Source organism: Drosophila subpulchrella, chromosome 3R (genome assembly GCF_014743375.2).
Source record: "Drosophila subpulchrella strain 33 F10 #4 breed RU33 chromosome 3R, RU_Dsub_v1.1 Primary Assembly, whole genome shotgun sequence".
Taxonomy (NCBI): Eukaryota; Metazoa; Arthropoda; class Insecta; order Diptera; family Drosophilidae; genus Drosophila; species Drosophila subpulchrella.
The window spans coordinates 15950210-15962665 of NC_050609.1; the positions used below are offsets into that span (position 1 = coordinate 15950210).

The following is a 12456-nucleotide window of genomic DNA, read 5'->3' on the forward strand; positions in this document are numbered from 1 at the left end:
GGTTTCCGTACCGACCGTATGTACATCCAGTTGAAATGCTCATGTACATACATTCGCATTCCCCTGCATTTGCGGAATGTGCGGATGGGTGGGTGGTTGGCTGTGTTTGCTAGTCCCTGTTTATTTGACTTGCTACTTATTTATTACGCAGCATAATGAAATTTCACGTAATCCTCATTAAAGCCAGAACAAAGGCACCGAAACATGGGGTTCGGGCAAACAACTTGAAGGCGTCCTCCCCAGTGTCCTGTATACATTTGCACATTCAAATCTCAGTCATGACTCAATTTCAGCAAAAGAAGCGAGTGTACAGAAGTCAGGGTGTTTAGAGGATGGAGCCCCTCTTTCCGGATCCCCACAGATTATCGACTTTTGAAGCACGGGCACAGCAGACGTCTCCATCGCCCACACGTCCAATACAAATAAATCAGACAAGCCATATAAATCTAAATTGTATCGCATTGTGGCGCATTTCGCCTCACCTTCGGCTGCTTTATTGGCAAATTGGCGGGTTGAGGCATTGGCCTTTGTGTGCCAATCTTCCAGGCTACCACTTTGGAGCACCTGAGTCGAGTATCGGGTATCGGGTATCCTTTCGATTGGCTGCCACGTTGACTTCCCATCGATTTTCACTGCAGCACTACAAATCGCCCTGCCATTCAGCCCGTTTTTTTTTTCTGCGGTTTCCATTGTGCTGACAGTGCAATTATCGATGGAGTGTATTGAAAGCTGAAATTTCAGCACTTTCAAGGACTAGTTAGAAGGGTTATACAGGTAAAATTGCCTCAAAATGTGAAGCACCACTTCTTCAACAAACTAGGCAGACTTGGGTAAACTCCACGACCAGTTCCACAAACTGTTCCGGCTGATCCTCGTACACACAATGACCTGCGTCTAGAATTTGGACAACCGTATTGGGAAAGTACCTTTGCATTATGGAAATACTGGTCGAGGTGACAAACTCCGACTGAGATCCGGCGATGAGCAGGACTTCGCCCATAAAGGGACTCAGTCCACCTATAGTGGACTCGTAGTCGATCATCATTTCCGCCCAGGAGCTGAGCACCGCCTGAGGATTCACTGACCAGCCGAAGGTGCTATCCTGCATCTTGCGCAGATTTTGAATAACCGTCCGCAGTTCGGAGACATCTTGGACCACGTCTTGGAAAATGGGCAGGATAAACCTGCGTCCCTCGGAGAGTGAAAGATTCGCCGGAATGGTGGGCGCCACCTGAATCATCATCTCGAACACCTCCCGCGTGAGATAGAAGCTACTGGGCACCGGAGCCGGCGTTGTGTCCACCAGGATGACCCGCTCCACGAGCTGCGGCTGAGTGAGGGCCAGGGTCATCATCGCCCGACCACCCATTCCGTGTCCCAGGGCCACAATCTTGTTCAAACGCTGGTGACCCATCAGGGCCTCCACATCGGCGGCCAGGTGGAGCGGTGAGTGACCCGAGATGTGCGGACTGAGACCATGATTGCGGGCATCCACGGTGATCACCTGGCGCAGACCATGCTGGCTCAGGTTGCTGGCCACGTGGCGCCACGATTCCCCCGACAGGTTGAGGTCGTGCATCACCACAATCGGTGGCGCCTCCATTTGGTTCCTCGGAGTGCTGTAGGACACGTACTCCAGACGGGTGCCCTGCACAAAAGTCGCGCGGTAGTTGCGCAGCGCCTGGGTTCTGGCCAGGATCGCACTGAGGATTCGCTGTCTTACCATGATTACGGAAAATTTCGAATTCCCGCCTGGGGCTACTTCAGCGGGAAATACTACTTCTGTATATTTATAACTTATTTTACGTAACGCTCATACACAAATCGCTTTAATTTCAAGGTTTGCTCTATTTTCTCAAAAGGAAACGATTCTCATTTTCTCATTTTTCCTACAACTTGTGAGATAACATATAACTCATACAGAGATTATAATTTTGTAGCTCTTATAAAGAGTGGAAGAAAAATTTTTTTATTATATAGATATTGCTATATATTCTCAATAAACATAGTCTACATGAATACTAAAACTTTGATTAAGATTACTCACAATCCAACATAGTCCCCACAATCCATAGTTTTATTGAGAGATTACGTAGTAATAGTTTTTATTGGGCGAAAGCTCTTGATAAGAAAATGTATTCTGTTAATATAACAGTTGCTGGGTACCCAATTGAGTACCAAGAATGGTTCATTGTAACAATATTCGTTTATTTAGAAAAGCCCACAATAAGTTTTTGATTGCATGTTGCTTGGACCTTAGAAAATGAATCTATGGCTCTGTTTCTGCCATCCTTTATAATTTTTTTTTACAATTAAAAGCTTGGAGGAATGATGGCTGCCTAGGCAATAGATTGTTAAGCAGTTCGGTCTGAAAACCAAAAAGTTGGGTACTGATTTGGGCCAACCTCAAGAAAGAGAGCTGATCCAACGGCTTGCTGGTGAAGTTGGGCTGCGACTGGCTAAAGCTGGAGTCCTGGGCAAAGTAGGCTTTATGAACCAGGTCCAGAAGCAGAAGGATCGTGTGTTGCTTTGCCAACATCTTATCGCTAGCATAAAGTTTCCAGCAGAATTGGTTTAAAGTACTATTAAGGGTTTCTTCGAGAAAAAAGCCAGGTCTGAATGGAGTATTGTTGTACTCCTTGCAATTACTTGGCTTGTAACTATTTAGCATATGAAAGGCTAGCTGAATTCCTAGCGGGGTCATCTGAAATAAGTCATGGCTCCCCAGCTCAAAGGTGGAATTCGCTAGTAATTGGTAAGACACTGTTATAATGTTCCTCCTAATAGATACTGTATTCGATTTCAGAGGTCGATAGTCTGGCCTTTTAAACAGTCGCCAAAGGGTAAACTTTTCATTGGCATATCTTTTCATGTCGTCTTCGTCGGAGAACTCTAAGTCCTTAAAATAATCGGTTACAAAATCACGGCGATTAACGTTCTCTGGAATGCCTCCCAGCCTCAGAGTCAAATTATTAATATTTTCCCGAAGAGCTGTAATCTCTGATGTCGTCCAATTCAGTGGGTTTCCTTGCAGACTAATGTTAATTTGCTGGCGAATTGATTCGAAAATCTTCTGAACCTTACTCTGTAACTGAATCACATTTTCGGGGCCCAAGGATCGCTCCTCGAACAGCAAGTTGACGGCTAGTCCCATCCGTGCCGCCACGAATTCCACACAATTTTGAGTCACTTGGATGTCGGGAAGCCTTAGTGCTATTTCAAAAACTTGTTCAATTTTATTTTTTTTCTCCCAATCGCTAGCATTGAAGGTCCTTAACAGCCGTATGAAACGAAACATGTTTTTCCGACACTTAATATGCACTATGGAACTCGGTGAAATAAAGCGACCGTAGTAGTAGTTAAGAAACTTGCTCAGGGATATTTGGAACAAGTTCTCCAGTTCCTCTACAGTTAGTACTTGCTCTGGTTCTATATCGCCTGATCTCGAGGCCAGACATATATTGTACACTCGCTGCGTTTTCCATTCCAGGCTGCCCTCCTCAAAAGTCTGATTATTCAGTTCTTCGAACAGAGTTATGAACCCGGGTATAATTATCGGCAGCTTCACCGGTTTTATGTACTTAACTGAATAGTTTTGAAAATTCTGGCAGGGATCGGCTTTTTCATCCATATTACCGAGCATTTCGTTGAGGATTACGACGTTTGGATCGGCCTTGGGGACTTTATCATCTTCAGCGACTGCTACATTGCTAAACAGCAGGAGGCTGCTAATCCAAAATAGTGGTCCGATTCTCTTCATCGCAACTAGAATACTAAATGTTTTGACGGAGAGAAAAGTCGTAGTAATTGATTACTTTAAAAAAGAGACGCCAAAGGTTAGGCTTTGCTTATCAAGTAAAACGAAATACGCACAAGTCCAATTTAAACACAACAATTAATTATTATTGTCTCTTTTTAGCCTATGCTGAATTTAAATCTGTCTAAGAAACTTCTCTCTATTAAAAAGTGTGTTACATTCTGGAAATCTAATCTACATGAATACTTAAAAGTTATATTTAAAAGAAGTCTTAAATGCAAGTACCCATAATATTAAATTGTTCCTTGCTTTTCAAAGGAATATGGTTATTTTAACCGTTCAACCTGGGGTATCCCGTATACGCCCCGTTACGACTGTCGTCCCAGGACACAATGGTATTAGCCGTAATCCACTGGGGCTAATGCCTCGTTTAACGCTCGGGAGTCTAAGCGCTTTCATGTCGCTTACAGTTGTGGCGGCGAGTACAAATCCCCAAATTGCGTAATAAATAAAATGCATTTGCGTGGAAAATTAGGAAGCACTGGCAGAAAGCACTGGGAAATGGGGCAGCGAGAGGGGGTAACCAATTCAAATTTCCACATTTTCATATTTTTACATTTTTATAATGTTAGCTGGCTGCGTTTGCCATCACAGAGGGCATAAATCTTGCCAAGTGCTCAGACACAGACACAAACAAATCGCCTCAGACATTTCTTGTTACTTGAATTCCCTTTTGCTTGCACAAATCGAAAGATTACGATGGAGTCTGTTTGTTCTTTAAGACCCAGCCAATGGACTCCGTCTAATGGCTGGAAACGAAATGAATGCAAATTTTGAAAACTATTTTTAACCAGAATCTGCAGCCTTTGAACTTGGAGGGTCCCGGGAATACTGGATTGAGCCATCAAAAGTGGGACCAACCCAAGTCTGTCTCCGCTTGACAGTAGTACTTGATATCCAATTTCAGACTATTGACACAATGAAGCACTTGAGTAGTACTTCGCTGGCGGAGGAGAACATAAAACGAACTAAACAAATAAACTGGAAGCCTCATTTGGAGTCATAAAAATGGGGAACTTTCGAATGCAAACCGAAAGTTGAAGACGTGTGCTTGTTTCGCCCTTTTCCAATCAGCCCCATTGAAAAGTTTAGCGACAATGGAATACCCCCAAATGCGAATGGATACGACCACTCAGGAATCAGACCTCCAAATGCCCATCAAAGGCTTATCGTCAGTCTGTCGGCGCATTCCATTCTAAGCCTCGGACGCTGTCCTGTTGCCACGCGGCTAAATACGTGGCAGGATTGGGGGAATGCCTTTCATCTCAATGGCATCACAATATCTGGGAGGTTGGGAGCGGGAAGCCGGCAAAATTATCCGCGCAGGTGCACTGGATCCTGACTCAGCAGGAGAGCTGAATGCGGAGAAGATGTCACTTATAAACAAAAACAAATGCATGCAACAGATAGGTACTTTAAACGCGAGTGGCATTTGGAAAAGACTTTCAGGCAATATGAGGTCCTTTTAACAATTAAATATTTACAACAATGTATAATTAATATAAATATTGAATTTAAAGCTGGGATATCCTATAGTTTGAAGGATATATTTGAACTACACAATATGAACCGATTCGTTATTTGAGAAGGTTTATGTCCTGGCTGTTATGAGAACACTTCCTAGCCTAGGGCAGAACCATGAGCTTATTACCGTTTCATGGGTTTGAAAAATGCTACCATATCAGAAAAAACATAACTCATATACATGGAAGAGGAATAACACAAAGCGCCTTGATTCAAAATTCAATTCAATGTTAATTTTTTTTGCTTAATTAATTTAACAGAAAGGGACTTGAAGGGATAACAGTTAAAATAGGATTAGAGAAGGGAGAAAAGGTCGCAAACAATTTTAAAAAGAACATCTGAAAATTTGCCTCTGCTTTATAATGTTTTTAAAAAATTATTATTAAATAATTAATAATATAACTATTCCGGACTAGCAAAACTTAGATTGTGTGGTAAGTATTTTAATCTGGGGAGTATATGTTAATCAATGATTTATATTCAAATCCCAAGAAATGGTTTGAAATATATTTTTCGAATCAAACTCAGATTAATAAAGTGCTACATAAAATTCTACCAAAACCGCTTTCGATTTAAATTTTCCTCTTCTGCAAAATATATTTTTTTATAAACACATTTGTAAACCGGAACACCAGAAATCACCTCAACAACCCTCGACCAAGGACGACCAATCGAATCGCGCCAAACTGTTGCCAATCCAAAATGGCCTCCAAACAGATGCTTCCATCCTTCGGGGAGGAAAATCCAATAAGCAAAATTCAGAACAGGACCAAGCTGACTTGGCAGGCTGCAAGGACAATCAGAATTTATTGCAACACAGTCTTCCAAGCAGAACAGACCCAAGGTCTGACTTCCAATTGCAGTGGTTATCCAATTTAATCCAATCCGACAGACAGTCATGCAGCATCCGCATCCCAGTGACCAGCCCACCTACATGCCAGAGGTTCCTTTCCAGCCGCTTTGGGGTCAGGAGGCTCCTCCGCCGCCCATAGTGCCCTACCAGGAGCTCATCGCCGGCTTTCCCTGCACCGATTTGTGTGAGTACCTCTGGGAAGAATCTTCATGAAAAAATATTATATGTTGTATTTCCAACATCACAGCTCTATGGCAGCGATCGCAGGTTACACCCTTGGTTGCCCAGCGTTCGTCGACAAATGGCAGGGCCAACGGGTCCTCCAGCTCCTCGAAGAAGACCCGCCGACGGGTGGCCAGCATGGCCCAAAGGAGAGCTGCCAATATCCGCGAACGCCGACGGATGTTCAACCTGAACGAGGCCTTCGACAAGTTGCGCCGCAAGGTGCCCACCTTCGCCTACGAAAAGCGACTCTCCCGCATCGAAACCCTCCGTCTGGCCATCACCTACATAGGATTCATGGCGGAGCTGCTCAGTGGCACTCCATCGAACTCCCACAAGTCCCGGTCGGAGGTCTACAGCACCATGAATGGACACCACCAGGCGCCACCTCCGGCAATTCACCCACATCATTTGCACCCCGCGGCTGCCTATCAACGCGACTTTGCCTCGCCCTATAACCACAGTTTAACTTAGAGAGGCTCTTCAGAATTATCAGAGAGTTATACACATTAGACTAGACTAATTTTCTAGTCTATAATTATAAAATAATTACATAATACAGCTGAAAACCGTTTGGTATGGTTGCTGGCGTCAGCTAAAATAACTACAGGAATTCCTGAAAATTCTGTGTTGTACCTTCTCCGATAAGTTTTACTCAATTACATGTATATAAAATTTAATGAATAATGTTAATCATAACTCTAAATAAATAATTGTTTAAAAAACATTAAATATTCTCTTAAGTTCTAAGTATATGGTAACATTTTGGAAAATACTATTGAATGTATTAATTATATATGTAGGATTGGCATTACCTAAGCTGATCAAAAATATGGCCTATGGGATCTATCACAACCCGATCTTAGGGCAATGTTAGGGGAATTTCGGTTGTACACACTACACTACACTTCAGTTCCGATAAAGAAAACGGTCATGATGAAAATCAAATGTTCTGTTTTGGATAGAGAAATGGAACTATACTGTGATTTTCCTAGGTCCTAAGTACTTAACTTATAGATGCAAAGGAATATATAATGGAAATTAAAAGTAATTAGCGACATAATCTTATTTGGTAAACGAAATGGTAAACAAATTAGTTGTCTAAACATGGTGGTGACTTAAAAGTCAAAAGTACCACCGACCTACACCTGATAATCCCCCTAAACACAACCCGCACTTGTTACTAAAAATCCTAGGCAAAACCAAAGCGAACCATGTAGTGATTTGCGTGCGAATTTTCTCAGCTGCTGGAAGGGAACACATGTCCACGACCATTCGGTGGTCTCGATGAAGTCACATTGCATACAGAGCGATGAGGTTCCCTAAGCGGAACCCAAAAAAGAGAAAGAAAACTATTATACAAAATTTGACAAGGCAAACAAAGCGTGAAATTATTATTAATAAATTGATGCACTCGGAAGGGGAGATCCAAAAAAGGGAGGGCAGCTATTCAAAGTCAATTTTATCAACCCCTATTTAAGGATAGCCCAGAAACAAGTGTAACACTTGAGGGATTGATGCCCGCGCCTGGCTAAATACCAAGGAATTTTTGCGTTCAACGCCCATTTCGAACAGATTAGCGCCCCTCGTACGGGGACCAAATTAATTCGGAACGGATATTCCACGGATATTCGGGTTCGGAAGTCAGAAAGTAGACTGTCACCTGGGGTTGACTTCGCCCCTTGTGGCTGATGTTTTGGTAGTTTGGTGTACAATATGTTTTGATGAATTTGTGACACTTCATGCCGAATTAGATCGTTTTCAGGGTGGCTTGCCACACCCTTTACCCTATAAAGTGGGCTCACGTGTCGGCGATTAGCACATCAGTATCTCCATATCCCTAGATCTTAACTCCTCAAGTTGATCTTTCCGTCACCTGTGGTGTGGGAAACTAGCTTAGTATATTAAAATATATATTATTTGGTCCTTGCCACGTGTTCCTAGTTAACTTTTTCCCATAGAATATCACCATTTTCATCCATCGACTGAGATTGGCTATTCAATCCCTCCCCTTGCGCGTTGTATGTCAAATCGCTATGACAAATTAATTGAATTTCGTTACAATTTCAGGCATTTTTCGCAATTTTTCTACACTTTTTCCGGACTCAATTAGGGCAGAATCCAATATATATTAGGTCATGATAGATGGGACTTAACAGGGAATATAGCAGATGGTTTCAAAGCTTCTTAACTTGGGAAACAGTAGCAAGTGCTTCGAGTGTTTGAAAGCAAACCTATCACTCTCATTTTTTGCGAATTAATAGTGTGTTCTAACTGACTTATCTAAGATAACTTGAAAACCAACAATCATGTGTGCCTGACTTCATAAATTTCAATCATATAACCCACATTCCCTATCTACACGCACTTATCGATTCTTGTGTACACATATACGTGAAAAAAACTTGCCGGGCTTTCTTAGTTGTCATAAAATTGCCGACCCAAGTTCAGTTTGCGATCGGGAACGGAGGAGAATGTCATACCCAATTCTAGTTACGCAGATATCCCAAGATGTCTCTCTGCCGAATTGGCTGGATCAGAAGGATCTGGAGGCCTTGGTGAAGCAGGATATTCCAGAGTTTAGAAAAATCGAAAACTTTCGATACAAGTGGGAGGTTCAACTGGCACAACCCGCACTCTGTGCTCACCTTCAGATTCTTTTAAGAGGTGAGGAGTCTTATAAATATTATGTGTCCCTTGTAAATTAACAATCAACCAACCGCAGACAACAAGAAACGCCAAGTGAGTTACCTAATCAAATCAACAGAGTCGGTCGCAACCGGCTTAAAGGTACCCATTGAAGGGGATTTCTCAGTGGAGCGTCATATTTACGAGAATGTACTACCTTCCCTGGAAGAGCTCTATAAAAATGCGGATAAGATCATTCACTTTAGCCCACCAGTTATCCAGGCAAAGCAAAAATCCAACCATCTTTATTTGGAATATGTCTTAAACAAAGGTTATTCCGTGGCCAATAGCCTAAAAGGTCTGTCCAAAACCACAATGGAAGGAGTAATTTCAAAACTGGCTGCTTATCACGCCGGGACAGCTTGCTATATAGCGAAGAATTCCAGCAAGATTAAAGAGCTTCCAAAGCTTGGGGAGAACTCGAAATTGGGGAAAGAGGCTGCCGAACTCAAAAGCTTGTATCAAATGAGATTTCACGAGAGTCTCCGATCGAACGAAGCCAGAGAGTACGAAGATAAGGTGGTGAGTACTACCAAGAAGTCTACTTATAGATACCCTTCTAGTAATTCCAAACATAATTCTCAGAAATCATTTCAAAAGTATGTGAAGTCGAATATCGAGGTTCTTGATTTTAGAACTTCTTTTAATGTGATTTTAAATGGATCCTGTTGGCCGAATAATGTTCTTATACAAGTCGATGCCTTTGGCAATGTTAAGGATACGCTCTTCAGCGACTTTCATGCTGCCAAATATGGTCCAGCTGTTTATGATCTTTTCAGCTTACTCCTCACGGCACCGGCTGAAAAATCAACCCGATTTGATGGCTATGTGAAGTATTACCACGATCGTTTGATCGAAAATCTGAACCTTCTAAAGTTTCAAGGAAAGAAACCTAGCCTCACGGATCTGCAATTGGATTTACTGAAATACGGTTATTGGGGTAGGTCGGAATGGTATTATATCTTTACGATAGAAGCTAACAATGCTCTCTAAGCAGCCTTCGAGTTTGCCACGGAAATCCTGCCTATATTGATCTCGGATTTTGGAAACAACGACGTGGATGAGCTCTTCAAGAACCCTGTGTTTGGGACGCAAATTAGAGAACTACTGCCCTGGCTTGAGAATCGCGGATATTTCGAAGAAGACTAGACAACGACCTTGTTCCAAAAACTATAAATTTACAGCCATTACAATGCATACCGACTATTTTTATCAAAATACAAATAAATGCAGGCACGCTTTTAATTAGAAAAGCTTTTGGGGGCTCATCAACCTGTTTGATTGCGGGGGGGGGGGGGAAGAAATTTGATAAGAGCTTCGTGAAGAGTTTACTTAGGGAGATAAACAAGGTCGTATTTCGCCAGTCATCGTTGCAAAAAAAGGCGCCGTAACAATGAACCGGCATAAATATAGCTTAAACCTGATCATCAGAGTTCAAGCAGCAAGATCAAATTTCTGGACTGTGACTAGAAAGACTGATTGGGCACTTTTTTCCGGTCAGGCATGAATGTTGTTCTTGCATCATAGACTATCGCCGAACCGAGCAAACAGGTCCACCCCGATCGAAAAGCGTTCCCACGCGACGTACTTTAATCATCCAATGAAATTGAGCAGAAGCTTTTCAATGAAAAGCTCCAGGTGATTAGAGCAATATAAGGCAGCCCCCCACAAAAGTGGACGAAGTTACTACACCAGAAGGTAAACAGAATGGTTCAGGGAAAAGAAGACACTGAGCAGCTGCCGGCGTGGCTGGATCAACAGATGTTTGAAGAGTTTATAGAGCGCGATTTTCCGAATCTTAAGAAAATTAAATCATTCCAACTGGAACCCTCAGCCGGAAAGGGTGAAAACTACACAACATTACTATTGCGGGCGAATTTTGAATTGGAACTGAAAGGTAAGTGGGAAAAGAAAATTATTTAAGAAAGCTACATTATTATAAGTATTTTACTTGCTCTTTTTTTAGATGGCTCCCAACAGAGTATATCGTATATGGCTAAAGTCCTGCCGAATTCTGGAAACCGCGATAACGTCGCCAGTTGGAAAGTATTCGACAAGGAGCGCCAGACCTACGGACAATATATCCCGGAATTTGAGCAGATGTACAGAGAGGCCGGAAAGGAGATTACATTTGGACCACGTTACTACGAGGCAAAGAATCAACCGGAAGAGGAACTGATTGTTCTAGAGGATCTGGGCAAGCGGGGCTTTAAGAATGTAGACCGTCAAGGTGGCTTGGATATCCTACATACGGAGGCCATTTTGGAGAAGTTGGCCCAGTTCCATGCCGCCTCCGCCGTACGATTCGAGCTCAAGGGAGCCTATCCTGCTGAGTACGATCGTAACCTGTGCAGCCAAGAAGACAGCTTTAAGGATTTCCGGGATACCCAAACAAAGGCCTTCGTTGAAGCCTTCCCTCTCTACGAAGCCTCTGATTTGGCAAAGGATGTGGTAAGAATTTAATACAATATGAAACACCTGAAGGAAACAATATATAGCTTATTTTATCTTATAGGAATCCTTCGGCAGTCAAGCGGAGGACATGTTCCAGGCGTATGCTCCTCAGATTGAAGGAGAGTTCCGTGTCCTGAATCACGGAGATGCCTGGTGCAATAACTTTATGTTCCAACATGATGAGTCGGGAAAGCTGCTTGAAACCTACTTTGTAGATCTGCAAATGAGCCGGTTCTCATCGCCTGCCCAAGACTTACTCTACTTTATCCTCTCCTCCACCCAATTGGATATAAAGATAGCCAAATTTGATCACCTGATTATGTACTATCATGGAAAGCTCACAGAGAGCCTAAAGCTACTGAAGTATCCGAAACCACTGCCTTCACTTAGGAGCCTACATCAATCGATCTTTACTCACGGAGATTGGAGTAAGTATGCATATCTTAACATAAGTGATACAAGTTATTAATCATTTTGCCTTGACAAACAGTTTTGCCCATCATATCCCTTTTGCTGCCCATTGTTTTGGTGGATTCCAGTGACGATGCCAATATGGATAGCTTGATGGACAGCGAGGGAGCTGGAGACAAGTTCCGGAACAACCTGCTCCAAAACCCCCGCATCATTAGACACCAAAAAGTGATTCTTCCATGGGCCCATTGTCGGGGTGCCTTTGAAGTCACCAAATAAATGTGAAAAACTGTAGATATTATTTTTATAAGTAAATAAAAAATAACGTTAGACAACCACATTATCAGTTCGTAAATTGTTATTACTGATTTGTGTTTGAGACCTGATCGTTGCGTTTATCAGTAGTACAGCTGTTATCACTGAGCAATGGCTGAATTTGAGTGGATCGCACCCACTCAACAAATATTTTGAATTCACTCAAACATTT

The 12456-nt window shown here is 42.5% G+C and overlaps 4 protein-coding genes across 4 annotated transcripts; 3 read left to right on the forward strand and 1 right to left on the reverse strand.

Annotated features, from left to right (window-relative positions):
• Positions 1-441: 441 nt before the first annotated feature.
• LOC119557997 (protein ABHD11) lies at positions 442-1830 on the reverse strand. The gene has a single exon (XM_037871103.1). The coding sequence runs from the start codon at positions 1724-1726 to the stop codon at positions 809-811; it is 918 nt and encodes a 305-aa protein (XP_037727031.1). The 5' UTR covers positions 1727-1830; the 3' UTR covers positions 442-808.
• Positions 1831-6177: 4347 nt separating this feature from the next.
• On the forward strand, positions 6178-6890 carry LOC119562998 (protein Fer3). The gene is made up of 2 exons (XM_037876179.1): positions 6178-6378; positions 6442-6890. Exons 1-2 carry the CDS (start codon positions 6240-6242, stop codon positions 6888-6890), a joined length of 588 nt encoding a protein of 195 aa, XP_037732107.1. The 5' UTR covers positions 6178-6239.
• Positions 6891-8881: 1991 nt separating this feature from the next.
• Positions 8882-10334, forward strand: LOC119561437. Its single transcript, XM_037875093.1, has 4 exons — positions 8882-9083; positions 9142-9626; positions 9690-10044; positions 10102-10334. Exons 1-4 carry the CDS (start codon positions 8891-8893, stop codon positions 10251-10253), a joined length of 1185 nt encoding a protein of 394 aa, XP_037731021.1. The 5' UTR covers positions 8882-8890; the 3' UTR covers positions 10254-10334.
• A 450-nt stretch (positions 10335-10784) lies between these two features.
• LOC119548482 lies at positions 10785-12309 on the forward strand. The gene is made up of 4 exons (XM_037855759.1): positions 10785-11001; positions 11071-11555; positions 11620-11986; positions 12049-12309. Exons 1-4 carry the CDS (start codon positions 10812-10814, stop codon positions 12246-12248), a joined length of 1242 nt encoding a protein of 413 aa, XP_037711687.1. The 5' UTR covers positions 10785-10811; the 3' UTR covers positions 12249-12309.
• The last annotated feature ends 147 nt before the right edge of the window (positions 12310-12456 follow it).

Excerpts from the sequence above, each read along its gene's own strand:
- LOC119557997 (XM_037871103.1), bottom strand. The coding sequence starts at position 1,726 with ATGGTAAGACAGCGAATCCTCAGTGCGATCCTGGCCAGAACCCAGGCG.
- LOC119562998 (XM_037876179.1), top strand. The coding sequence starts at position 6,240 with ATGCAGCATCCGCATCCCAGTGACCAGCCCACCTACATGCCAGAGGTT. Across the intron at positions 6,379-6,441 it reads CTTTCCCTGCACCGATTTGT|CTCTATGGCAGCGATCGCAG; the intron begins GTGAGTACCTCT and ends CCAACATCACAG.
- LOC119561437 (XM_037875093.1), top strand. The coding sequence starts at position 8,891 with ATGTCATACCCAATTCTAGTTACGCAGATATCCCAAGATGTCTCTCTG. Across the intron at positions 9,084-9,141 it reads CCTTCAGATTCTTTTAAGAG|ACAACAAGAAACGCCAAGTG; the intron begins GTGAGGAGTCTT and ends AACCAACCGCAG. Across the intron at positions 9,627-9,689 it reads GAGAGTACGAAGATAAGGTG|AAATCATTTCAAAAGTATGT; the intron begins GTGAGTACTACC and ends CATAATTCTCAG.
- LOC119548482 (XM_037855759.1), top strand. The coding sequence starts at position 10,812 with ATGGTTCAGGGAAAAGAAGACACTGAGCAGCTGCCGGCGTGGCTGGAT. Across the intron at positions 11,002-11,070 it reads TTTTGAATTGGAACTGAAAG|ATGGCTCCCAACAGAGTATA; the intron begins GTAAGTGGGAAA and ends CTCTTTTTTTAG. Across the intron at positions 11,987-12,048 it reads CTTTACTCACGGAGATTGGA|TTTTGCCCATCATATCCCTT; the intron begins GTAAGTATGCAT and ends CTTGACAAACAG.